The sequence below is a fragment of the Triturus cristatus genome, chromosome 6 (assembly GCF_964204655.1).
Source record: "Triturus cristatus chromosome 6, aTriCri1.1, whole genome shotgun sequence".
Classification (NCBI taxonomy): Eukaryota; Metazoa; Chordata; class Amphibia; order Caudata; family Salamandridae; genus Triturus; species Triturus cristatus.
This window is the reverse complement of record NC_140589.1, coordinates 787366418-787392479: the sequence shown is the minus strand read 5'-3', so window position 1 is coordinate 787392479 and position 26062 is coordinate 787366418. Positions and strand designations below refer to the sequence as shown.

The following is a 26062-nucleotide window of genomic DNA, read 5'->3' as shown; positions in this document are numbered from 1 at the left end:
ATTTAGGGCGTGGTGGTTACAATTGTCCAGTTTGGGCGAAAGGTCCGCCATAAACGAGTTGAACAAAATCGGCGCTAACAGGCACCCTTGCTTCAGCCCCTTGGTTGTTGGTATTCTCCTTGATAAGCAGTCACCGGCGCCCAGTTTAATTTGTATCCATTTATCCGTATGGAGTAAAATCAACTGGTTCAAAAGTCTGCTATTGATTTTCATTTTAGAGAGTTTTGCCCAGAGTTTGTTCCTGTTGATATTGTCGAAGGCAAATGAATAGTCTATAAAGCAAACATAAAGCGGTTTGTTAATGTTTTTTTGTGGCATCCATTAGGAGTGATATGGCCAAATGTTTGTCGAAGTGCCCATGCATTTCTGGAAGCCAGATTGTTTAATTGGAATAGCTGCTGTTTCGGATGCCCATTCTAAAAGTTCTTCCAGCAGCAATCCCGCATAGTATTTGGCATCATTGTCTATTAATGGAACTAATCTATAGTTATCCGCATTGTTTTTACTGCCTTTCTTATGTATCGGGGAGATGATGGATCCCTTACTGGAATCTGGTATTCTTTCTGCCTCCATTATGTGTGTAAAGAGTGGCTGGAGTGCGGCTGCCCAGTAATCTGGGTCTCGCTTACATAGGATTGGTGGTATGCTGTTGGGGCCTGGCACACCCTCAACTCTGCCCTTGGAGATTCTGCTCGTGATCCGTTTAGTCATGAAGGCATTGATAATCTCTTTGTCTTGCTTTAGTTGACCTGAGCCGGGTCTACTGAACTCCTGAGCTTCATGTATATTATTTGTTTGCCCACTATTAAAGTAGATACTTGGTCCAATCATCTTCAGTAATGTGAGAGTTTATTCCTAGGGCCCTTGGATTCTGTAATCTGTTCACTGTTTACCAGAACCTCTCACTGTTATTTGCCTTGGAATCATGAAGAATTTTGGCCCGTGCTGTTTCTGCAATCCCGCGGTGTGCTGGCCAGATACATTTCTTTTTGCTTGATTTTAACGATCTTAGCTCGTCTTGCAGTTTGGCGTCTGGCCCTGCTCGGCGAAGATTTCGTACAGCTCTATTTACTTATTTCTTTATTTGCTTTAGTTGCGTTAATTGGGCACCTGATAGATGATATCTTTGTGTGCTGGACCGTGTGGGATGGGATCTTTGCTGAGCTTTAAGTGCTCCAAATGCACCTGTCCCTTCTTTTGAGTGGAGCATGCCAAGGCTATCGGTGAATTTAGCCCAACTTTTAAGGATGTCTTTGTTTACCAGCTTATTTTTTTCCCACAAGGTTTTTGCCTTGGCCAAGAAGTTCTCCAAATTATTTAATTTACATTTGATTCTTCTGCAGTTGTCCGTAAACACCGTGCCTGGACCGACCGGTTGCTGGGTAGATGCCGTCCTATGAGCATCCAGAGTGAACTCTTGTGGCAAATTATCGCTGTCATCTGAGCTACCTATCCTGAAGTCTACTATTTTATTTAACAGAAATATTGACGTAAAGGTATGGTCAATTGTTGTGTTTGCTAAAGCGTTATGAAACATAGCTGCTGGTGAACAATCTCCCGGAAAGCGCCCGTTCAACGCGACCAGGTTCAGATTTTCCAAATCCTTGAGAAGCTCCTTAGCAGAGCCGGTTTGCTTACCCCACTTGCTAGCTTCCTGATGTGGAATCCCCAAGGCCTGAAATTGCTCTTCCACTTTGTCATCTCTTTCGTGAGGCCCTGTTAGGAGCATGTTGAAGTCTCCAGAGGCTATAAGATTCGGGGAAGTCTCTTCTTCAAGTAGTCTCGATAGCCCGGTAACCAATAACTTAGCGCCAGCTTTTTTGTCACGCGGGTGAAGATAAATGTTTACAAGGATTAACTGCTGGTTATCGATGAGACCTGCTATCTCCAGCTTGATTGCTTGTATGCCGTTAGCTGTGTTATCTTGTTTGCTAGTTCCTTGGTTGTGTTTATACTTTTGATGACAGTGTAAATTGCGAGTCCTCCCTTCGGGTGTCCAAATTTAACCCTTCTGCAGGCCGGAAGATGGTAAGATTTATATCCTTGCAGATTCAATGGCTCAACCAACCTGGTTTCTTGCAATAGGATGATATAACATTTTTGAAAATAGAGCAGAAGATCTTTATCCAAAGCTTTGGACCCTAGCCCATTAATATTCCATGAACAGAATTTTAATTGGAAGCCTTTTTTGGCTTGTCTCGTGCCCTGTCATCTGTTCTAGGACCGGGAATTAATGGTGCGAGATATCCAGGACCATTTGTTTAGCATGTCACTGTCGCCTGCTAGCCTAGGGTTCCAAATGTTGGATTCTGCGCTGCGTGCATCTTTGAGTACCAAGTAAGTTTTCCCTGTGTCGCCAATGAGACCTGGCTTACGACCATCATGTGATTGTGGTTCGTGGAGCAGAGGCTCTGGGTAGCCTATTTCTTTCTGGCGTTTTAATCTGATCCCCCAGGCATTTAGTTGACCTTCCTCCCCCATTATTTTCTCTGTTATTTCCTGTGTGGCCCACAATGTTTGTGATATCTCTTGTTCTGACAGATGGTTGTGAGATTCAAATTCTACAGCCTCCAGATCACGTGAGACCAATTGTGCCAAATTGCTGATGTAAGTTAGTAATCGCAAGATGTTGCCTCTGTTCAGGATGTCACCTCTCCCTTTTGATTTAAAATCCGGGATGAACAAAATTATCTTTGATTCCTCCTGTCGAGAGCTGCTGTGGTTGGCCCCTGAGGCTTGCAATTCTTCATTAATCCCGGAGTTTATCAGCACTGTTGTTGGTGATTCATCGGCCCTTACCCTGTTTGGGGCATCTGCTCTATGGTTCTTCTTGTAATTCTCTCTATTAGCAGTGGGCTGAGTGTCCGTCCTGGTGTTCAAGGTTTGGTCCCTTGAGTAAACGTTACTCGTGTGGATCATTTGTATTGCCGGGATCATCATAAGCTGAGGGGACTGAGTTCCCACCATGTTTGATTTCGCTCCGTGGTCCTCATTTGTACCGCTTTCTTGGATGGAAGAAGTCTTCGAGATAGTGCCGCTTATTTGGTTGTAGTGTAATTGCCCCCTAAATTCACAGTAGTGTGAATTTAGGGGGCAATTCCACCCACCAGACTAATGGGGCAGACAGTGTATGTCAACCCATAATCTAATATCTTTGGATTCTTGGGCAGTTGCAGATAGCGTGGAAGAAACTTCCAGTCTGCATGTAAGGCAAGGTGGGGCTCCTGCTCATCTTCCAAAGACCACGCAGGTCTGTAATTCACCCTGTGGAAGAACATGCATTGAATTATGTACAGAGTAAGAGAGATGCCCAGTTCACAAGAAGCCATCATAGCCGTATGGCATTCGTCCTCAACTAATGGGGTCAAGAACTTTTGCCACTGTAGTCGCAGTTCTGAAACTGTGGTTGCAATAAAGACTATGTTACGATATACCTGCGATTTTGAGCTGACTCTGAGTTGACCCCGCACAAAATTGAACTGAGGGTCTGCAGCCAAATTTAGTTAGTATGCCTCCAGAGTGTATTTGTAAATACTTAAATTGATTCATGCAGAACAAACACATTCTTCAAAGACAGAGAGGACCTCATATGATCATGTCCATGAACATCACCTTATTTTGATATATTTATGAAATCCTACAGTTTGAAGTCAAGAAGTCTGGTCGTATGTGGTAGCCATGTCACACCCCATAGAACAGTCTTCTGAGTCAGCCTGTGATCCGAACCCACCCAATGTAGGCCTCTACACCAGGAGTCCAAGAAAACTCTAGCTGCAGGAGGAAGAGTTGAGGGTATATGTCGGAATTCACAACTTTAGTTAGATCTATACAGATAGCTGGATCCTTCGCCGGTCCAAAGAGACAATCATTGATTACGATAACCTGCCTAATAATATAGTTTTATATCCACCATTGCCAGTGCTCCATCATAAACCAACTGAACACATTTAATGAATGCTACTTGGAGGACAACCTGCACTCCTATAAAGGAACAGCAGTATTCATGCAACTTCTTAACAAATTTACTGGACAACTGAAAGGGATAATTTTAAAAGACATACAGCAGTCAGGGAAAGGCGAACATTTTAAATAGGCCATTTAATCTAGTACAGAGGTTGGAAGGGAGTCACAATTGTGCAGACCCTTATCCAGTGAAGCTAGCAAAAGCATCAAGTTGAGCTCCCAGCACTTATTAGGATTCTTTGTGATATATATTCTCAGTTATATAAAAATGTATTTGGCTTGCATAATTGGGCATGACAGTTCACTGCCAGGTCCCTGTAAGTTTTGGGATTTGTCAAAGTTGGTAATAAGAACCAAGGCATTTCAAAATAAAAATGTTTTGTAATTAGTCTCTGGCCAGTCCATTGCGGGTATCGCACATATGCAAATAGTTATCTGCTTAAGGCGAGACATGGTTATCCGTTCTAGGTCGTTGATAATGTTTATAGCAATAACATATGTCATGTCACCCATGAGCTCCATTAAGTCATTTGGGATGTGATCTTCCTCATTGTGGGTATGGTTATAAGTGCTGCATTTGGTGTTTGAGTTATGATCTGCTTGTCTGTTGTGCATTTTAAGGATTGCAAAACTAATTCTAATTGGGAGATTGTAGGATTTTTGGGGGGTTTAATTCCTAGCTATAAATTGACTGTGGGTTTATGATTGAAAATCTCTCTCTTTCTCCCTCTCTCTTCCACCCCCCTCCCCCCACCATATTTGGGTGGTAATAAGCATTCTTTTGGCATTGTGTCTCAGCTTATCATTATGTTCTGCTTCTAATTATATTTTGCATACTTATTAAGTAAACCTTGTATTCTTTGGAACAGGTTCATCATTTTAATATGTCAAGTGATTCTTCGTTACAGCAAGAAATAATAACTCACACCATTAATTGAACTGGTAGATACTCATGAGCTTACATATGACTATGATAATATTTGTTTTGTAGATCGTGTGAAGACAATATGGCTAATAATCATGTTCCAATCCAGAACTACCATGAACAGCTCATTGCAAAGTGTCAGAAGGATAACTTAGAATGGGATTTTGTTGAGGGCACTCCAACTGGACCTGCTCATGACCGAACGTAAGTCTTTTGTAAAAATAGAAACACTCTCTCTCTATATATATATATATGTATATATATATGTGTGTGTGTGTGAACAAGGCTGCAGTCCGGCAGCCGAAACGCGTCATCTGGACTTTGATGTTGCAATAAAAAGTATCTTTCATACCATCCCCTGTGTTGTGCCGCTGCGACCAAAACTTTGGGATTTTGTTTGGATATTTATATATATATGTATATGTATTTTTCGTCCAGTTCCAACTTTCAGATGAGAATCGGATCCCAACACAAAGGTATGACACTCCAGTGATTTTTCTCGCACTTTTATTTTATATCGCTGTAACGCGTTTCGGCATTACTGGCTTGGTCACACATCTATATGTGTGTGTGTATATATATATATATATATATATATATATATATATATATATTTTTTTTTTCACAACAAAGAACCCTCGGTTTGGACGTGCACTCGAAGCCAGATTAGTAAAGGCAAACAGGCATCCCAACCACGGAAAATCTTCTCTGCCTTACGCGTTTCGGAGTCACACTCTCCTTGTTCACAGGCATATCAGTACGGGCGCAGTCACGTTTAAGAAGGCACCATTACCAGCATGTTATTTATTGCATTCCTTAATTGGCAACAGGTAAGTTCAATGAATATTGCATGCTGGGAACTGTAGTGTGAGTACATAACAGTTTTCCTTTAGTAGGCTATTTGGTGCCCTTTAAAATTATTCCCTTAGTAGGTACTGCGCAACATACCCATTATGATATTATTTCCGACCTCAGTGGGCCTCTACAGCTGCACTCCCAGCTGTAGAGCAAAAGCTCCCGTCTGAGAAATGCACAAAAAATATAAGTTCTCCTGGGGTCATGCTTTTAATGACCCAGGAGACCTACAGTTTTTTAGGTCTCGCATAGCTATCGCGTAAACGATCGCTATGCGAGACTATAGTAAGGGGCTCCCAAAAGTGCTCCCTAAAGCGGATTGCATGGCGAGCACACGCACAATCACGTGCATCGTGCCGCCATGCAATCCGTTTGGCATGTACTTCAAAGGGTCCGCTCACCCGCCTGGAATGCGCTCTCCCACCCCCGCCAAGCGCGCGCGCCACGCTCCGCTGGGCTTGTCTTGTCGTTATTTTCATTCATCATCCACTCCTTTTCGTCAGTTTCATTCAGCATCCGCTCCTCTGCCCCTCGCAGCTTGTCTTGTCATTATTTTCATTCATCATCCACTCCTTTTCGTCTGTTTCATTCAGCATCCGCTCCTCTGCCCCTAGCATTCCCCTCTACTAAAAACATTCAAACCTTCCCTTCTCGCCCAGCCTTGCTCCGCTGGGCTTGTCTTGTCGTTATTTTCATTCATCATCCACTCCTTTTCGTCAGTTTCATTCAGCATCCGCTCCTCTGCCCCTCGCAGCTTGTCTTGTCATTATTTTCATTCATCATCCACTCCTTTTCGTCAGTTTCATTCAGCATCCGCTCCTCTGCCCCTCGCATTCCCCTTTACTAAAAACTTTCAAACCTTCCCTTCTCGCCCAGCCTTGCTCTGCTTGCATCTCCCTCCTCCCTTTCACTCACTTTCAGTTGGTCTCCTTTTTTTTGGGTTACTTTCATTCATCATCCGCTCCTTTTCGTCAGTTTCATTCAGCATCCGCTCCTCTGCCCCTCGCATTCCCCTCTACTAAAAGCATTCAAACCTTCCCTTCTTGCCCAGCCTTGCTCTGCTCGCATCTCCCTCCTCCTTTTCACTCACTTTCAGTCGGTCTCCTTTTTCGTTACTTTCATTCATCATCCGCTCCTTTGGCCCTTGCATTCCCCTCTGCTCCAAGCATTCCAACCCTCCCTTGGACCCTATCTTTTTGAGGGTCAGGTCGCATCTCTCTCCATTTCCTAAGAATCCAAATGTGCATGCAAACTCCATCCAGAGATTACTTTACACCACACACGCAATGAGACGCTCTGCCGCAGTTCTTGTTGTAAATTAGATCAGTTGTTAACCACAGATTAATCCAAATTGGAATGCAAACAGCGTCCACATATTACATTAGACCACAGACGCAATGAGACGCTCTGCTGCAGTCACTTTTTGTGCATTACGAAAGGTGTTACCCACAGATTACTCAAAATTAGGTTTAGATTGCATTTTTGGAAGTGTGCAAATATAACGACACTCGGTTGGGCCCTTCGTGCATTAGCTTACAGATTGTACTTGATGTAAGAGTCGATGTAAGAGTAAGTGTATTAGAATAAAATTTACAACAAGAGTGGGATATACAAACACAACACTGTCATGTTTTTTTAAGGATGTTTTAGAAATTGGACATTGGTCAGATTTTTAAGACAACACATAAGATACTAGCAGAATGTCTCACGCATTCTCGGGTGCTTGAATCTTTAATTCGCTCTGGAAACAGACAACAGGCGCCACAGGGCTTGGAGGCACACAGAGCCATCGCGGTGAATTAATGCCTTTGCATTCCCATGTGTTTGCAGTAAACCTGCCCGAGGCGCCAGCCGAGCGCAAGACACATGGTGACATCCTTCTGCATTGTTTATTGCACAGCTCTGCTCGCATTTCCCTCCTCCCTTTCCCTCTCTTTCATTCGGTCTCCTTTTCGTCAGTTTCATTTAGCTCCGCTCCAAGCATTTCACTCCTCCCGTTTTCGCCCAGCCTTGTGCAGCTCTGCTTGCATCTCTCTCCTCCCTTTCCCTCACTTTCATTCTGTCTCCTTTTCGTCAGTTTCATTCAGCATACGTTCCTCTGGCCTTCGCATTCCACTCTGATCCAAGCATTCCACACTTCCCTTCTCGCACAGCCTTGCTCTGCTCGCATCTCCTTCCTCCCTTTTCCTCACTTTCATTCGGTCTCCTTTTCGTCTGTTTCATTCATCATCCACTCCTTTGGCCCTTGCATTCCCCTCTGCTACAAGGATTCCATCACTCCCTTGTACCCCATCCTTTTGATGGTCTGGTCGCATCTCTCTCCATTTTCTAAGAATTCAAATGTGCATGCAAACTGCGTCCAAATATTACATTACACCACACACGCAATGAGACGCTCTGCCACAGTCACTCGTTGTAAATTAGATCAGTTGTTAACCACAGATTAATCCAAATTGGAATGCAAACAGCTCCCACATATTACATAAGACCACAGACGCAATGAGACGCTATGCTGCAGTCACTTTTTGTGCATTACGAAAGGTGTTACCCACAGATTACTCAAAATTAGGTTTAGACTGCATTTTTGGAAGTGTACAAATATAACCACTCGGTTGGGCCCTTCCTGCATTAGCTTACAGATTTCGTCAGTTTCATTCAGCATCCGCTCCTCTGCCCCTCGCAGCTTGTCTTGTCGTTATTTTCATTCATCATCCGCTCCTTTTCCTCAGTTTCATTCAGCGTCCGCTCCTCTGCCCCTCGCATTCCCCTCTACTAAAAGCATTCAAACCTTCCCTTCTTGCCCAGCCTTGCTCTGCTCGCATCTCCCTCCTCCCTTTCACTCACTTTCAGCCGGTCTCCTTTTTCGTTACTTTCATTCATCATCCGCTCCTTTGGCCCTTGCATTCCCCTCTGCTCCAAGCATTCCAACCCTCCCTTGGACCCTATCTTTTTGAGGGTCAGGTCGCATCTCTCTCCCTTTCCTAAGATTCCAAATGTGCATGCAAACTCCGTCCAGATATTACATTACACCACACACACAATGAGACGCTCTGCCGCAGTCACTTGTTGTAAATTAGATCAGTTGTTAACCACAGATTAATCCAAATTGGAATGCAAACAACGTCCACATATTACATTAGACCACAGACGCAATGAGACGCTATGCTGCAGTCACTTTTTGTGCATTACGAAAGGTGTTACCCACAGATTACTCAAAATTAGGTTTAGATTGCATTTTTGGAAGTGTACAAATATAACGACACTCGGTTGGGCCCTTCGTGCATTAGCTTACAGATTGTACTTGATGTAAGAGTCGATGTAAGAGTAAGTGTATTAGAATAAAATTTACAACAAGAGTGGGATATACAAACACAACACTGTCATGTTTTTTAAGGATGTTTTAGAAATTGGACATTGGTCAGATTTTTAAGACAACACATAAGATACTAGCAGAATGTCTCACGCATTCTCGGGTGCTTGAATCTTTAATTCGCTCTGGAAACAGACAACAGGCGCCACAGGGCTTGGAGGCACACAGAGCCATCGCGGTGAGTTAATGCCTTTGCATTCCCATGTGTTTGCAGTAAACATGCCCGAGGCGCCAGCCGAGCGCAAGGCACATGGTGACATCCTTCTGCGTTGTTTATTGCACTGCTCTGCTCGCATCTCCCTCAGGGGCGGCTGGTGGATTTTGGAAGTGGTAAGCCGTAATTTTTTGTACCCTAGTATAATGAGCGAGCGAGCTCGAAGTTGAAAAGGAGGGTGCGGGGGGGGGGGGGGAGGGGTTCTGCTCCTGCAAGAAAGTTTGAAAAAAATGTATTCAAATTGTGGCTTTTACGCCACATTTTTACTGCAATTTGTTTAAAAAAGGGATCCAAATATAGTATTTTAAAACACAAGTGTGAAGAAAATATTAGAGATATAAAAAATGTGCCCAATGCTCAGACTGGTCTGCTTGCAAAATGACCTCCAAGCCAAGCACACCCAACCAACGGAAACAGGCCAGCATGAAAAGAGGAGGCTCTCTTATACTGCTTGATGCCATGTGTGCAGTGTGGCTACTGTAGGACGTTAGGGAAGGCAGGGTGAACAGACCAAAAGTCAGTGGCCAGATCAGTGCCTCTGATAAACTGGTAGGGATGAGATGGTGTCAGACATATGTCAGACCTGTGCCGCTGGCAGGGTTGGTATGGTGTCAGTCATATGTCAGATCAGTGCCTCTGACAGCCCGGGCAGGTTCAGCTCCTTTGTTTACTTCATACAGTCTGTGGGAGTTACTGAGGTTGCAGCCCTGACTTGCTCTCCCAATTCTTGTGTTGGAGGTGGTAGTTATTTTGAATAACCTGCCTGGTCCAAACATTGCTCTTCCCTATACTGACCCTTTAGAGGTTTTGAACCTGGCACTACCCACATGAGCTAAGGTGGGTAGCCGCCCTTGTGACCCGTGGATGCATCTGGTAAACATGGGGGCGATGCGGTCTTTTCTCTGTACTGTTTTTCTGAATTCCTGGTACTGTAGTCAATGCGTTCTGGGTTATGTCACAATAGTGCGGGATAGGGTAAGCTGCGATGGGTCCGACAGGCCCAGCAGATATGGGTACTGCAAAGAAGGAACCTAAGATCGCCTTCAGGCCGCACATTATTGCAATGCATTTGTGCACATGGTGTGCACAGCAGTGTGCAAGCAAAGCTGTGTACCAGCCAAGGTCAAACTGTGAGCTTACTTGGCACATTCTTAAAATGTTTGAGGGATGGTGTCTTCATTTGTTTAGAGTTTTACCTCAAAATGAAATTACTTAAATATTAAAAGAGAATAACTGAAAACTCAATCTAGGGTTTGAAAGGAAATACCTTTAACACACAACATAATACAAATGTCTGTAAATGAACTCTGCAAATATATCAGAATTAGCAAAGCACAAATGAACCAAATTGTTTTGTAATCCTGAAGTTTGCTGTAAACAAATATTTTAATACAATCAATACAAATCAATACCCCAGGTGATACCATTTCCACACATGTTTGTTTTGCCAATGCTTGTTTTTTCAATAGACCACAGCAGACACACTAAAATGCACTTGCCCTCCCTCCAAATCAGAAACCTTCAATGGCTTTTGTCGCAGGCCAAAATTACCTTAAAGATTCTCTAAGTCACCAATAAAAGGACCAGGACCCAGCTACCGCCTGAAAGAACTTAAAACAGTACCAATCACATCCACTCTGATTAAGCCACTATCCTACAGATCCACAGGAACACAAAGAAAAGCAAAGGAGATACGTGTTTTATGGAGGGTGGTCCACATCTCTGGCTCACCTTTCCTCATTAGATGAAGGGCTACAATGAAAATCCACATATCCCCATTACATCACCAGAGTTCTAGATATAGCATGTAAATCTGATCCCAAGTAAGAAGTCTATCATATGTTGTGAGCGAATAAAAGCTAGCATGCCCTTTTTGTGGGAGGGTTTTAAATAGCACAAACTAGACCCGAAGGTATCAGAGTGCTTTACCTGAACACCAGTTGCGTTACAGATGGACACATTCCTTTTTTTTTCGTTAGGCAGGGGGAGAATAAGTGACTTGCCCAGAATCACAGGATGTTGAGCGTCCCTATCGAGATTCAAACCTGGTTCCCCTGCTTCAAGGTTGATTACTCTAGCTGTTAGGCCACACCCTCCCCCTGTCCTTCTAGCTTCTACCACACAACTTTTAATGATAAGGTCAACAAAACCAATTCAAGAGGAGGAGGGAGATCAGGGGCGGCTGGTGTATAGGGGCGAGATGGGCGTCGCCCTGCCCCCCTGGGGAGAGAACAAAATGCGAGATAGAACACCGAGAACACCGAGCAGCTAGCAATTAATTGTGCTGGCTGCTCGGTGAACTAACATGTAAATCTGGGTTTTTGTTTGAGGGGGTGGGGGAGGATGGCCTTTGACTCTGTGCATATCTTGGCTGGGCGAAGATTTCTTCGACCTGCAGCCAGAAAGCAGGGCAGTGACGGCACACTGGTGGGCCTGGTCAGTGTATCACTGCCAGAATAATGTTTTAGTTTGGGCGTTATTCACGTAGCTCAGGGAGGAGTCGAAAGATTACATTCATTTCAATGGCTGGGGGCCGGGCAGTCAGCTTAAACAATGTAGGAGGGGGGTGTGTCAGTGGCCTCCTTCTTCCACGAGCCCCAGCAATAGTTGTTCATTTGTAACTAAAATGATTGGTGGGCTTGTGTCCTGGGGAGGAGTTCAAATCCAGTATTTTCCAGGCTTACGCCATGCTGTCTGCCGTCCAGTCATGCAGAGGAGCCTGGCACGAGAACGTTCAATTGGTGAGTAGCAAAAACGAGCGAGTCTGTTGACCGTTTTTTGTCACTATTTTCTTGGAGAACTGCATCCGAGCGCGTCCAGCAAGAAAACAGAAGCTAGCTCTAGCGAGGCATCGGCCAGTGCAATGGTGCCGTAATTATGGGGTGACGTCTTTCTAAACAATGAGGTGTGCGTATGGAGGCGGCAAATTGGGTAGCGCGTTAACTTTTGCAGCGCTTCAAATCCTTGGTTTCTCTTCTGCCCTTACACTAAATAGCCTGTTTTATTAAATGCCTCCTTTTGCACGTTCTGCATCTATCACGCCCGCACTTGACAAACATGGATTTTTGCGTACAGTAACAGTTAGCCTGCGAGAAATGGAAGGGACGAAGTTCTATCGAGGGCATCGGAAACGCCGGTGAGGCAGGAACTGTTCCGGGAGTTCCGGGGGGAAATAAGGCAGCCTATTAACAGATTGCGCGTGGCAGCGAGAGGGGCTGTTAAATTGCCTTGTCTGGCACGAGAGGTAACACTTAAGAAGTGCTGTGTGAGAGGAGCTGGCCCAGTCTGCCCAAGTGCAGACCGCGTTTAAAAGCGGAGTGGAGCGGGAAGCTGCTTCCTGGCGGGAAGCTGCTTCCTGGCCGGCCCATGCTTGTTTGTCAAGACTGCGGCTCCGTCAGTAATTTATTTACTTACAGTACATTATATTGATCGAGAGAGACTGTTTTAAAATGACCGAGCCCTCTCCAAAGCTTTTATTCACCAACTGCTCTTGAGTGCTTGCTCTGCTGTCAGATCCCGAGATAAAGGTAATTTAGTTAAGACGTTTGTGTGTGTGAGGCCTTTCCTGTCAGGAAATTTGAAATGTTTAATTTGTGAGGCCTTTCCTGCCATGCGTCCTTGGGTTCTTTTTTGTGGTGTGTCTGTGCTGCATAGCCCCCCTCACATTTGCGTATTGAGCTTGTTTACATTATGTAAGTCAGAGCGCAGAAAACACTACAGGCATGAAATAGGCATATATTCAATTAATGGAGAATATTTGCTGTAGGTCTCGATAATCCTTAACATCTTGGGCCTTGACTTCTTTTGGCCAGGAGAAATGGCGCCCTCAGACCAGCATCGTGCGTTAAGGCAGAGGGGTCGGGGAGGAAGCAGGGGCTGCCAGGGTCCCAGCACTGCAGGAGAGAGGGAGCAGGTGGGGGAGAGGAAGAGTATACAGACGGGAGACCAGCAGGAGAGACATAAATGTGGTAGTGAAAGAACACAAGAGTTTTGCAGAGAGCAGGCGAAACAGAGAGGCAGCGGAAGTGACTGAGAGAGAAGGAGAGTTGTAGGGCAGGGAGATTAAAAACAACAAGAGAGCGTGAGGGAGAGGAAAAAAGACGATAACAGAGCACCTGACAGATAGGAAGAGAGGAGTGTGAGAAAGTGGGTTTCTGTTGCAGTAACCCCCCCCTTTTTTTTTTTTGCCTAATAGCTGATGCACTTTTCCTTGTTGTGCCCTGGGCTCCTGCCAATCAGGTACCCAGGGCCTGTGTTCCTTCCCTAAAATACAAACTCCAAATTGACAAACCCTGGCCACATGTCAGCCCCTAGTAAATGGTACCCTAGGTACCCAGGGCCTTGTGACCAGGGAAGGCCTCTAAGGGCTGCAGCACTAATTGTGCCACCCTTAGAGGCCCTGTACCCTTACACACACACACTGCCTTTGCAGGCTGAGTGTCTGGGCACAGGACAAAACATAGAGTCGACATGGCACACATTTCTGTGTGCCATGCCCATCACCTACACTGCCAAGGCATATGTCAGCCACCCCTCTGGCTGGGTGCCTTATGCCTATGGTGTGGGCACAGGAGCAGGAGCCCTGTGCCCCTACAGTACCCAGGTCCATTCCTGGGCACTGTAAGTACAGTGCTGCCATTTACAAGTACACGGTGCTGAGAGCTTGTCAAACACGAGCTCCACAGCACCATAATGGCAACACTGAAGACTGGGAAGTTTGGTCTCAAACTTCTCAGCACATTAAACCCGCACTGATGCCAGTGTGGGATTTAATGTACTAAGCACCCCAGAGGGCATCTTAGAGATGCCCCCTTACAGCTAACCTGCAATCCACGTCTGCTCTGAGGCTGCCCAGGCTGCCACACAGCAGACACGTTGCTGGACCCCTGGGTGGGAGAGCCCCTGCTCTCCCGGGCCTGCAACAATGCACGTCCTGGGTGAGGTGATAAATCTCCTCCCCCAGGATGAGCCAAGGGAAGCTTCAAAGGCATGCCGCCTCTTGGAGATTCCCCAGGCCTCTGCAACCCCCCACTCTGGAGGGAAGCTTGGCCGGAAACCCCATACAAGGACAGGGAATGTGCCAGCCTGCCCACCCCACCCCTCAGGTGGGGGAGGCGAGGTGAAGCACATCTCCGGGCTATCGCCATCTTGAGGATGGGGGGCCCTACCCTATCAGGATTAGGCTACTGCCCCCCTCCCACAGGAGAGAGGCAGGATAGGGGTTGTACCCACCCCAGGACAAGGACCCATTGGTCCCTGGCCTTCACCTACCTGTAACGCCCCTAAATCTAGTATTTAGGGGCACCCTGAACCTTCCTTCGACAGATTCCAGATAGAAACCTACAAGAAGAGCAAGAAGAAAAAAGACCTGCCCTGCAGCTGCTAAAAAGAAGAAGACACCAACTGCTTTGGCCCCAGCCCTACCGGCCTGTCGACCCTCGAACCTGCTCCTGCTTCAGCGCGGCATCTCTTGTGGCCAGCAACCTCAAAAACCCCGGAGGACCTGGCTACCTTTGAACTCTGATTCCCTGGGACTCCCACGAGTAGAGGCTCTACTCAAGAAACCTATTTGCTATCCCTGGCACCAGCCCGGGACCGCGGACCCAACACACTCTGCACCAGCCAAGCCTGGCCAGTGCCGGAGTTGACAAAGACCCAGAGGACGACCCCACGGCGACTGTGACCCAGAGTCCGGCACCCAAGGACCCCCCTCGACATCCCGGAAGAAGCCTGCAGCCTCAGAACCAAGTGCCACCCCAGCCGCGATCAACCAGAGGGTAAGATTCCCGACGTCAAAAGGCACCCCTGCACCCGGCGCCCTGCGGCCCCCTGTGCCCAATCCCGGGGTACCCACCTAACCTACAACTACCCAACTTACCTCTCGAAGTGGTGGTGGCACCTGAAACATCCTCGTCCCCGAGCCTGCAGCCTTTTTCCAAACCGGAACATTCCCATTGATTTCCATTGAGCTCCCGAAGGCTCAAAAGCACCCTGCACCCAACCGCCCGAGTGGCCCTGGCAGTGCCCTCTCTACACTAACCTACTTCCCCACTTGCCCTGAGTAAGTGACCAGGAGCCCAGCTCCCACAGACGCGTGGCTTGCCAGACAGCAGCCACCAACCAAGGCCCCCCTATCCCTCATAGGATAACATTGGGCCTAACTCACTCTGCACCCGGCCGCCCTGAAACCGCTGAGGGTGAACCAACTGTACCTACCTGACACTGGGGGACCCCTGAGTCTATGCCCGGAATTTCAACTCTGCCAGTCGAGTACTTACCCTTAAACCGCTAACTTCATTTTCCTCATAGGGTAACATTGACTGGCTTTTTCTTCAAAAATCTTCTAAGTGTGAACTTTTCAAAACTGTAAAAATTCACCAAAAATCAGCCAAGTGACAAAAACGAATTTACTCACCTGTTCCTGGGTGAGCTCCCAGTGCTGGATCTTGGTGCCCAGCCCTGACCCTGAAAAGTACTCACAACTATACTTACGTCTAACTCATTTTTCTCCCATAGGAAACCATTGTCTGCTTTTCTGTGAAATTTCTTCGAAGTGTCTATTTTTACAAATTTGAAATATTCTTTTAAAATCGTACCATTTCTGCAAACGAAATTACTTACCTGTTTTTGATAAGGACCCCAGTCCTGGGTCTAGGCACCCAGTCCTGGATTACTAAAGTAACGATAAAGTACTCTACCTGCAATGTGAATTTCTTGCCATAGAGATCCATTGAATATTTTCTTTGAAATATTTTCTAAGTGCTAACTTTTGAAATAGCTAAATATTATTTAAAAATCATTACAGTTACTAAGTCGACTTTCATCACTTGATTCTGAATACTGACCCAAGGCTGGTTCTAGGAGCCAGACCTGGAATTCCAAAAGTAATCTGAAAAGTAATTTATTACAAATAACCTGAATGTACCATTGAGCTCAATGCATTGTGATGTTTAGGAAATAGGATTGTTTATTGCAACCAACTGTGACTGTTTACAAAAATTCATTGCTTAAGACAAAAAGTATTTATATGCAACCTCTCATTCTGAGAAAGTATATTTTTATCCCCTTTGTGGTTCTAAAAATAAAACAAGCATATATTTTATATATATAAATCATTGGCCTAGAGTTCAGTTATTGAGTGTGTGAAACCATTTGCTGACTGAGTGTGTACAATAAATGCTTTACACTGTCCTCTGGTACTGCCTTACTGCTCGACCAAGCTACCACTTTTGAGAGTAAGGTCATACCTAACTTTGACCTCTATCAGCCTCTGGGGGACTGTGGACTCTGTACACCCTGTACCTATTAGGGAACAGTATATACAGAGCCACTTTCTCACAAGGAGGAAATAGAGAGAGAGCGCAGGAGAGAGACGGGTACAATTGGGGTGAGAAGTGAGGGGACGGCGCGATAGAAGGAGAAAAAAGAGAGAACAATTGAGGGAGTGCACGAGGGGGAGAGCGGGCAAGTAAAGAAGAAAACCAGAAAACAATATAGACAGGAAGGAATATATGGAGAGAGAAGAAGGAAGGCGGCTAAATCAGGAGAGAGATTAAAGAGCCGGAGAGTGCATGATAGAAAGAGGGATACAGAAACAGCACAGCAAGATCGCAGGAGAGGGAGCAGGGGCGAAAGAAGATCAGGCATGAGAGCAACAGAGCGAGCAAGGGAGAGGTGGGATAACAGGATAATAACAAGAGGAGAAAGGACGCAAGATTGGTGAAAGAGAGGAAAGAAGAGGAGGAGAAAGTGGAAGATACGGCAGAACAGCCACTGAGGAGAGCAAGAGGGGGACAGGCTGCATGAGAGAGTGAACATGGTAAGAGATCACAAGAGAGCTGGGGAATGCAAAAAGACGGAGTGAGAACAGGGAGAGATTTGGGGAGATATTGTGGTCCATGCATAGACCACAGGAGGGAGGCCGAGGGAGCATGTGGAATTGGTTTTGTTGACCTTATCATTAAAAGTTGTGTGGTAGAAGCTAGAAGGACAGGGGGAGGGTGTGGCCTAACAGCTAGAGTAATCAACCTTGAAGCTTGGGAACCAGGTTCGAATCTCGACAGGGACGCTCAACATCCTGTGATTCTGGGCAAGTCACTTATTTTCCCCCTGCCTAACGAAAAAAAAAGGAATGTGTCCATCTGTAACGCAACTGGTGTAGAGGTAAAGCACTCTGATACCTTCGGGTCTAGTTTGTGCTATTTAAAACCCTCACACAAAAAGGGCATGCTTGCTTTTATTCGCTCACAACATATGATAGACTTCTTACTTGGGATCAGATTTACATGCTATATCTAGAACTCTGGTGATGTAATGGGGATATGTGGATTTTCATTGTAGCCCTTCATCTAATGAGGAAAGGTGAGCCAGAGATGTGGACCACCCTCCATAAAACACGTATCTCCTTTGCTTTTCTTTGTGTTCCTGTGGATCTGTAGGATAGTGGCTTAATCAGAGTGGATGTGATTGGTACTGTTTTAAGTTCTTTCAGGCGGTAGCTGTGTCCTGGTCCTTTTATTGGTGCCTTAGAGAATCTTTAAGGTAATTTTGGCCTGCGACAAAAGCCATTGAAGGTTTCTGATTTGGAGGGAGGACAAGTGCATGTTAGTGTGTCTGCTGTGGTCTATTTATTGGAAAAACAAGCATTGGCAAAACAAACATGTGTGGAAATGGCATCACCTGGTGTATTGATTTGTATTGATTGTATTAAAAATATTTGTTTACAGCAAACTTCAGGATTACAAAACAATTTGGTTCATTTGTGCTTTGCTAATTCTGATATATTTGCAGAGTTCATTTACAGACATTTGTATTATGTTGTGTGTTAAAGGTATTTCCTTTCAAACCCTAGATTGAGTTTTCAGTTATTCTCTTTTAATATTTAAGTAATTTCATTTTGAGGTAAAACTCTAAACAAATGAAGACACCATCCTTCAAACAGTTTAAGAATGTGCCAAGTAAGCTCACAGTTTGACCTTGGCTGGTACACAGCTTTGCTTGCACACTGCTGTGCACACCATGTGCACAAATGCATTGCAATAATGTGCGGCCTGAAGGCGATCTTAGGTTCCTTCTTTGCAGTACCCATATCTGCTGGGCCTGTCGGACCCATCGCAGCTTACCCTATCCCGCACTATTGTGACATAACCCAGAACGCATTGACTACAGTACCAGGAATTCAGAAAAACAGTACAGAGAAAAGACCGCATCGCCCCCATGTTTACCAGATGCATCCACGGGTCACAAGGGCGGCTACCCACCTTAGCTCATGTGGGTAGTGCCAGGTTCAAAACCTCTAAAGGGTCAGTATAGGGAAGAGCAGTGTTTGGACCAGGCAGGTTATTCAAAATAACTACCACCTCCAACACAAGAATTGGGAGAGCAAGTCAGGGCTGCAACCGCAGTAACTCCCACAGACTGTATGAAGTAAACAAAGGAGCTGAACCTGCCCGGGCTGTCAGAGGCACTGATCTGACATATGACTGACACCATACCAACCCTGCCAGCGGCACAGGTCTGACATATGTCTGACACCATCTCATCCCTACCAGTTTATCAGAGGCACTGATCTGGCCACTGACTTTTGGTCTGTTCACCCTGCCTTCCCTAACGTCCTACAGTAGCCACACTGCACACATGGCATCAAGCAGTATAAGAGAGCCTCCTCTTTTCATGCTGGCCTGTTTCCGTTGGTTGGGTGTGCTTGGCTTGGGGGTCATTTTGCAAGCAGAACAGTCTGAGCATTGGGCACATTTTTTATATGTCTAATATTTTCTTCACACTTGTGTTTTAAAATGCTATATTTGGATCCCTTTTATCAAACAATTTGCAGTAAAAATGTGGCGTAAAAGCCACAATTTGAATACATTTTTTTCAAAATTTCTTGCAGAATCCCCCCCCCCCACACCCTCCTTTTCAACTTCGAGCTCGCTCGCTCATTATACTAGGGTACAAAAAATTACGGCTCACAACTTCCAAAATCCACCAGCCGCCCCTGACTCTGATCCAAGCATTCCACACTTCCCTTCTCGCACAGCCTTGCTCTGCTCGCATCTCCTTCCTCCCTTTTCCTCACTTTCATTCGGTCTCCTTTTCGTCTGTTTCATTCATCATCCGCTCCTTTGGCCCTTGCATTCCCCTCTGCTACAAGGATTCCATCACTCCCTTGTACCCCATCCTTTTGATGGTCTGGTCGCATCTCTCTCCATTTTCTAAGAATTCAAATGTGCATGCAAACTGCGTCCAAATATTACATTACACCACACACGCAATGAGACGCTCTGCCACAGTCACTCGTTGTAAATTAGATCAGTTGTTAACCACAGATTAAATTGGAATGCAAACAGCGTCCACATATTACATTAGACCACAGACGCAATGAGACGCTCTGCTGCAGTCACTTTTTGTGCATTACGAAAGGTGTTACCCACAGATTACTCAAAATTAGGTTTAGACTGCATTTTTGGAAGTGTACAAATATAACCACTCGGTTGGGCCCTTCCTGCATTAGCCTACAGATTGTACTTGATGTAAGAGTCGATGTAAGAGTAAGTGTATTAGAATACAATTTGCAACAAGAGTGGGATATACAAACACAACACTGTCATGTTTTCGTCAGTTTCATTCAGCATCCACTCCTCTGCCCCTCGCATTCCCCTCTACTAAAAGCATTCAAACCTTCCCTTCTCGCCCAGCCTTGCTCTGCTCGCATCTCCCGCCTCACTTTCAGTTGGTCTCCTATTTCGTTACTTTCATTCATCATCCGCTCCTTTGGCCCTTGCATTCCCCTCTGCTCCAAGCATTCCTCCCTTTAAAGACAACTTACTCGCTGCCGTCTGGCGTCTCGCTGCGTCTTACTCCTTCCGAAATCACTATGTGAACGGGGGTTTCCGGAACTCACACGGGCGTTCATTGGTTACGTCTTTACAATGAAACGTCTGATTGGCTACTGTAGCTGTCAATCAACAATAATACAACAGCATGCAGAAAGTGGTATTTTAAACACACACAACCACACACACAACAACACACACACACAAACACACAACCACACACACAACAACACACACAACTAACTAATGTTCTCATCGCATTTTTTATGTCAATACATTGAAACATTATGACAAACGTGAAAATTGAAAGAAATCATCACAGGAGCATTTTGGGTACCCCTTGGTCAGGCCAAAGCTGCTGCGGGTTGACATATAATATGATGATTTTGCAATTAGCATAAAACAGTCCAGAATGCAAAGTGATCTTGGCTTTACAGTTGTAAATGTCAGTCATAGAACCCCTAGGGCCATTTAACAACTACGTCATGAGCTTCACACTCCTTATGACCCCGCCTCCACCTTTACAGAGAGGAATGGACACACACAGATTTTCAATTATTGCTAATTGATCTGTATTTTTGCAAAGTGTCTGGCCTGCAAACATTGCCTTATCAGTGAAACCTTTTTATTCGGATAACATAATAATTCGATTGAAATAAAAAAATGCTACATGTTGCAGAATTACTAATAACGTTGGATGCATGCTCAGCACTAGGCCATTCACAAGAACATCAGCAGGTAGATCCTTCTTAATAACATGAAGTGCTGTAGAAATGCGACAATACAGTAAGAATAATAATATAGCACTCAGACGGCTGAAGGGCAGAGTGGGCCCTACCAGGATTTTATCCCATGACCTCCAGATTAGGGACAGGTCTTGGCAGCAGTGGCTAATGAGCCAGCTTGTCATAAATGGACGCCAGGACACTACATCTCAAAGAGTATACCATCAAAACAAATATCACTCAAACAACACGAAATTCAAACAATCTCGCTGAAAGACAGTCTTGGATATTAAGAAGAAATGCAACGCGACTACACAGCAAAAGTATAAAGTACATGACGTCAGTTCTGCTTAAAGGTACCTGTTTTGATGGATAGTTGCAACTTTTGCTTGGAAGATATGGCTTCCTTGTACTCTGTCATCCTCGTTTCTCCATTGTATTATTGTTTTGTTCAGACTCTCTTTATGGTCTCTATTCCCTTCTTCATGTCTAGTGCCTCTCTCATTCTCACACTCCCTCCTTGCTCCAGAATCTCACTACAGACACACTCTGCAGAAATGAAACTAATAGTGTCTATGTACTGGCGTCTTTCCGGCCACCTCACTCCTAACGTGTTCTCCTTCTGCACCCTTCGCTACCCCCGTGATTCTGTGCCTTTCTCCTTCTATCCCCTTCACTGCCCCTGTGATTCTGTGCCTTTTTTCTCCTTCTGTCCCACTCGCTGCCCCCGTGATTCTGTGCCTTTTTTCTCCTTCTGTCCCCTTAGTTGCCCCCCTGATTATGTGCCTTTTTTCAACTGTCCAGTTCGCTGCCCCTGTGATTCTGTGCCTTTTTCTACTTCTGTCCCCTTCGCTGCCCCCGTGATTCTGTGTCTTTCTCCTTCTGTCCCCTTCGCTGCCCCCCTGATTTTGTACATTATTGCTCCTTCTGTCCCCTTCGCTGCCCACGTGATTCGGTGCCTTTTTTTCTTCTGTCCCCTTCGCTGCCCCCGTGATTCTGTGCCTTTTTCTCCTTTTGTCCCCTTCACTGCCCCCGTGATTCTGTGCCTTTCTCCTTCTGTCCCCTTTGCTGCCCCGTAACACAAACACACATACAACCACACACACAAGCACACAACCACACACAACCACACACACACAACCAACCACACACAACCAACCACACACACACACACACACAACCACACTCAGTGCTCGCTTCCACCAGGCACACACCACCAGCCGCCAGTGCACGCTTTCACAAGGCACACACACCACCAGCTGTCAGTGCACGCTTCCACCAGGCACACACACCAACAGCCGGCAGTGCACACTACCACCAGGCACACACACCACCAGCCATCAGTGCACAATTTCTACCGACACACACACCACCAGCCATCAAGGCACACATCAATTGTTAACGCGTCCACAATTAACTATTGTAGCAATCGCAGTATGGCACACTTTACTTTTCAACATATTCTTCTAAAGCGCAGCATGCCACCATTGCTACAAAAATACATACACATTTTTTTGGCCTACAATTTATAGACTTTGGTTGCAATTGGTGTTGCAAGATTTCGCAATGCCAATAGCTCAAACTTAATTAATGCGAGACCTATTGAATTGCAAATGCTTGTTTGTTGTGTTGCGGGGGAGCTGCAGAACTTCAAAGAGTCCCACTGCAACATAAAAAAAATGGTGTTGTCCGTTTAGGGACATCACCAAAACAAAATATGGCTAAATAGTCCTCCCAGGGCATTTTGGGGTACTTCTTAGAAATGCAGTAAATGATAAATGATCAACTGTGGCCATTCGTTCATTATTGACTTTATTTAAAAAAAATTGTTTATGGGATTCCCGGTCTCACATGGGACACCCACTCTCTCTCTTTTTTTTTTTTGGAGGGGCCGTGGTGGGGGAGCCCCAGGGTTACTGCAAACCAAGTAGCATTTTAAAAAAAATAGTGGCTTCCCCAGGGCCCAGCTGGGGGGTGCCCACCTGGGGCACCCCAGGCTATTAATTAGTTTTAAGTACTGCAGGGGGAAGCCCAGGGTCCCCGCAGCCTTGCGGATTTTCCCTTTTTTAAATAGTGGCATGTCCACCCTGAGCACACCGCAACTTCTCCTTTGTTTTTTTTATTTTAGTCGAGTGCCCACCTGGGCCAACCCACAGCATGTCCAATGTTTAGGTATTGCGGGGGGGAGGCCCAGTGCCCACACAGTCCCGCCTTCTACCCTGCTCATGGTCAGGGAAATAGAAGGTGTTCCGGGGATTGGGGATTCCAAGACTACTTCACTGAGCTGGCCCCAGGGGTGGGGGTCTGTGGGGGCATTCTGTTGCTCAGGGAGGTGGGGCCCCCTCCCCTTCAGTATACTTAACGCCCTGGTGGATGGGATCCTAGGGCCTCTCCCGGCTTGGGGAGGAGGCTGCGCACCCCCCCTCCCTTTCAGTTATTTTACAGGCCCAAGGGATGGGGTCCCCGAGACCCCTCTTGGCCCGGGTAGGGGGGGCGCACGTAATGTGCAATTTTTTAAAAAAGCACTCCAAGATGTTTTATAAAGCGAAAACATGCACTTAGGGTATTTGTACGCTTTACATGTGCACCACTTTTTGAGGTGCATCAAGGGGTGCCTTAAGCCGTTCCTAATTTGTGATTTCCTAGTAGGAGATGTAAGAAAATGTGAAACCATTCGTACCTATGGGCCTGAACGAATGGTTTGGTATTCCTAAATAGCGATTGCCTAATATCGTTTCCTACTCTGTATTTTCTTACATTCTATTTTGAATTTCCTAAATAGCGATTTTCTTAGGATACACTGTTTAGAAATGCAAAATTGAAATATCGTACTTCTGACCCATAGGGTCTTTGTCTACATTATGGTTGGTCCAGGCCACAAGTGAAGCAGGAGAGAGGCGGTGGAGAGAGCTAAAGCACACACATGTGCTGAGTGAAGATTACTCTGAAAGCATTTGGCTTGAGAGTTGTAAAGTGATGGGACAGCAGAAATAATTTGAAAAGCAAAAGGGAAGGAACAAAGAGGATGATCAGAGACAGCTAGTAGAAAAGATGAGACAGAGGAGGTGGAACAAAAGTTGAGATTGTGTACTGGAGTGGGGGACAGAAGAAGAGATCAAGATAAGAACCAGAGAAATAGGAGGGAAGAAAAAGAAGTTGCATGAAAGAAAAGGATAATTAACATGTGAAGAATGTAAGCGGAGATTGAAGTCAACATGGACAAGCATAGGAGAATACTCGGGGGGGCGGTTCAGAGGCAAACATTGAGTTCATTGAAGAAGGTAGAGAGAGGTCATTTCGGCTGATATAGATTTAAAAATGATATATAGAATGGATGGATGAAGGAGGTAACGTGTAAATCAAAATTGGGAAAAACATGAAGAGTGTGACAAGAAATAGAAGGAATAAAAAGTATAGCAGTTCCCAGAAAAGACTTAAAGGTTTATTTGAGCAGGAAATGGTCAAATGTTAGTAGTAGAGGCAGGAATAGTCACAGAAGGTTTGAAGAACTGGCAGAAAGGAAATACTGTATTAGGGTGAGAAACCACCTCTTAATGTACCACAGGAGGTTTTAAAAGTTATGCAGTGCTGTAGAAATCATACCGGTGCAGGATCGAACTTGCATAGATGAATAATACCGGAGGAATATGATACTGTTACATTAGTGGACAGAAAACTTGTCTTTTCCCCTGGAGCTCTAATAGTTGCACTCCAATAGCTCTCAACAGCTAAAATCAGTACAAAGAAGTATTTCTGGTCTTTTCAAATCACAGGTACTAGCATCATCTTGTGTCCAGTGCTCCTGTTTCTAAAAGCCACTGTACACTCAGAGCGTTGGGTGTGATCTTTAGTTACGCCCTGCAATCAGTTCCCTAGCCTGAGTGTAGTTTGCTACACACAATCTTAAACCATGCACTGGGTCAGTCTCTTTGCCGCAGCGACTGCATATGATGTTGGGCAATGCTTAGGAAGCATGGGGTGCAGTTCTTACCCAGTATCCCTGCTGCCAAACCCACTGTGTTTGAAATCGGGCATACATGCAAGTAATTGCTAGGCTCAAAGCATGGTCTTTGGCTACACATGTTCCCTGTTTCCCTGCCCCTTATCACTTTTGAATGAACACATTCAGCATAAGGCCATGTACTTTGCCACATCATGATCATGCACCTAGTACTTTATGCTTCTAAATTCAGTGCACACAACTATTGCCCATATGCAGCAGATATTTGCTTTTGGCTATACCCTCTGTAAGAAACTTTTGCCCAGTTCCCTGTCCTCAGTAAGTACATTGCCACTGAGTATGATTGTTTCCTATTTCATTATTTTAAACTAAGGGTTGTGAAATGTGGGGATAATTTGAAAGAATTCACACTCACTCATGCAGTTTTTAGTATTTCCTTTCCTCTAACTACAAGACCATTGATAAATCCACAGAAGGACCTGGGAAATTTATACAAGTAAGTCAACTTGATAAAGCATAGATTGCTGTTATAAAGACAAATGTAGCCCGGTTTACAAAATTTGCAAGCTATACCATTGGGGGAGAAACTTTTAATAGTGCCTTCATTATGGTAATCTCATGCTACCCACTTGTGTATATATGTTTCTTTCAGTGCTCTATATGTAATTTTGTTCACACATTTTAGTCTCTCCAACTACACAGTTACATTTCCTTCTTTTTCATTCATTATTGGGTAAGTCTCATCTTCATCTCTGTTTTCCTTATTTCTTTATTTAGTCATCATTCGACAGTTCTTAGAGTTTGTTTTCCAGCCTTATGGTGTCATACTCGGTGTGAGAGCTAGACATTATTCATAGGTAGGCTACCCTATTTTGAGTGTTTATTTTTTGAATTACAGTGAGTATTCTTCAGTGTTTTTCCAGCTTCTAAAATTAAGAGTTTATCAGTCCTTATATTTTCAACCCACTAAAAGGTTGACGGGGAGAATGTTCTTACTATGTTAAAATGCAGATAACTTCATCTATACTTTTTTCATTGTAGTCGGGACATCTCTAACATGCTTTACAACAGGGCTAAAAAATTGAGAAAGCCGTAGGCGAGACCTATTGGCTTCACCAATTAGTTTTTTTTTTTTAAAGCAACTTGAAAGAAAAGAGGGCAGCGTGATGGATGTGACGTTATGGCCTGAACTGTAGACATTGAAACTGGGGAACCGG

At 45.1% G+C, this 26062-nt stretch overlaps 1 protein-coding gene across 2 annotated transcripts in view; it reads left to right on the top strand.

The window, feature by feature from the left end:
• Positions 1-26062, top strand: part of EIF2AK2 (eukaryotic translation initiation factor 2 alpha kinase 2) — a 300514-nt gene that overhangs the window by 4307 nt on the left and 270145 nt on the right. For both annotated transcript variants that reach the window (XM_085611364.1, XM_085611363.1), the window contains exon 2: positions 4955-5092. In XM_085611364.1, the coding sequence (XP_085467490.1) occupies positions 4971-5092 (122 nt within the window). In that variant the 5' untranslated portion in view covers positions 4955-4970. The remainder of the gene's footprint in view (positions 1-4954; positions 5093-26062) is intronic.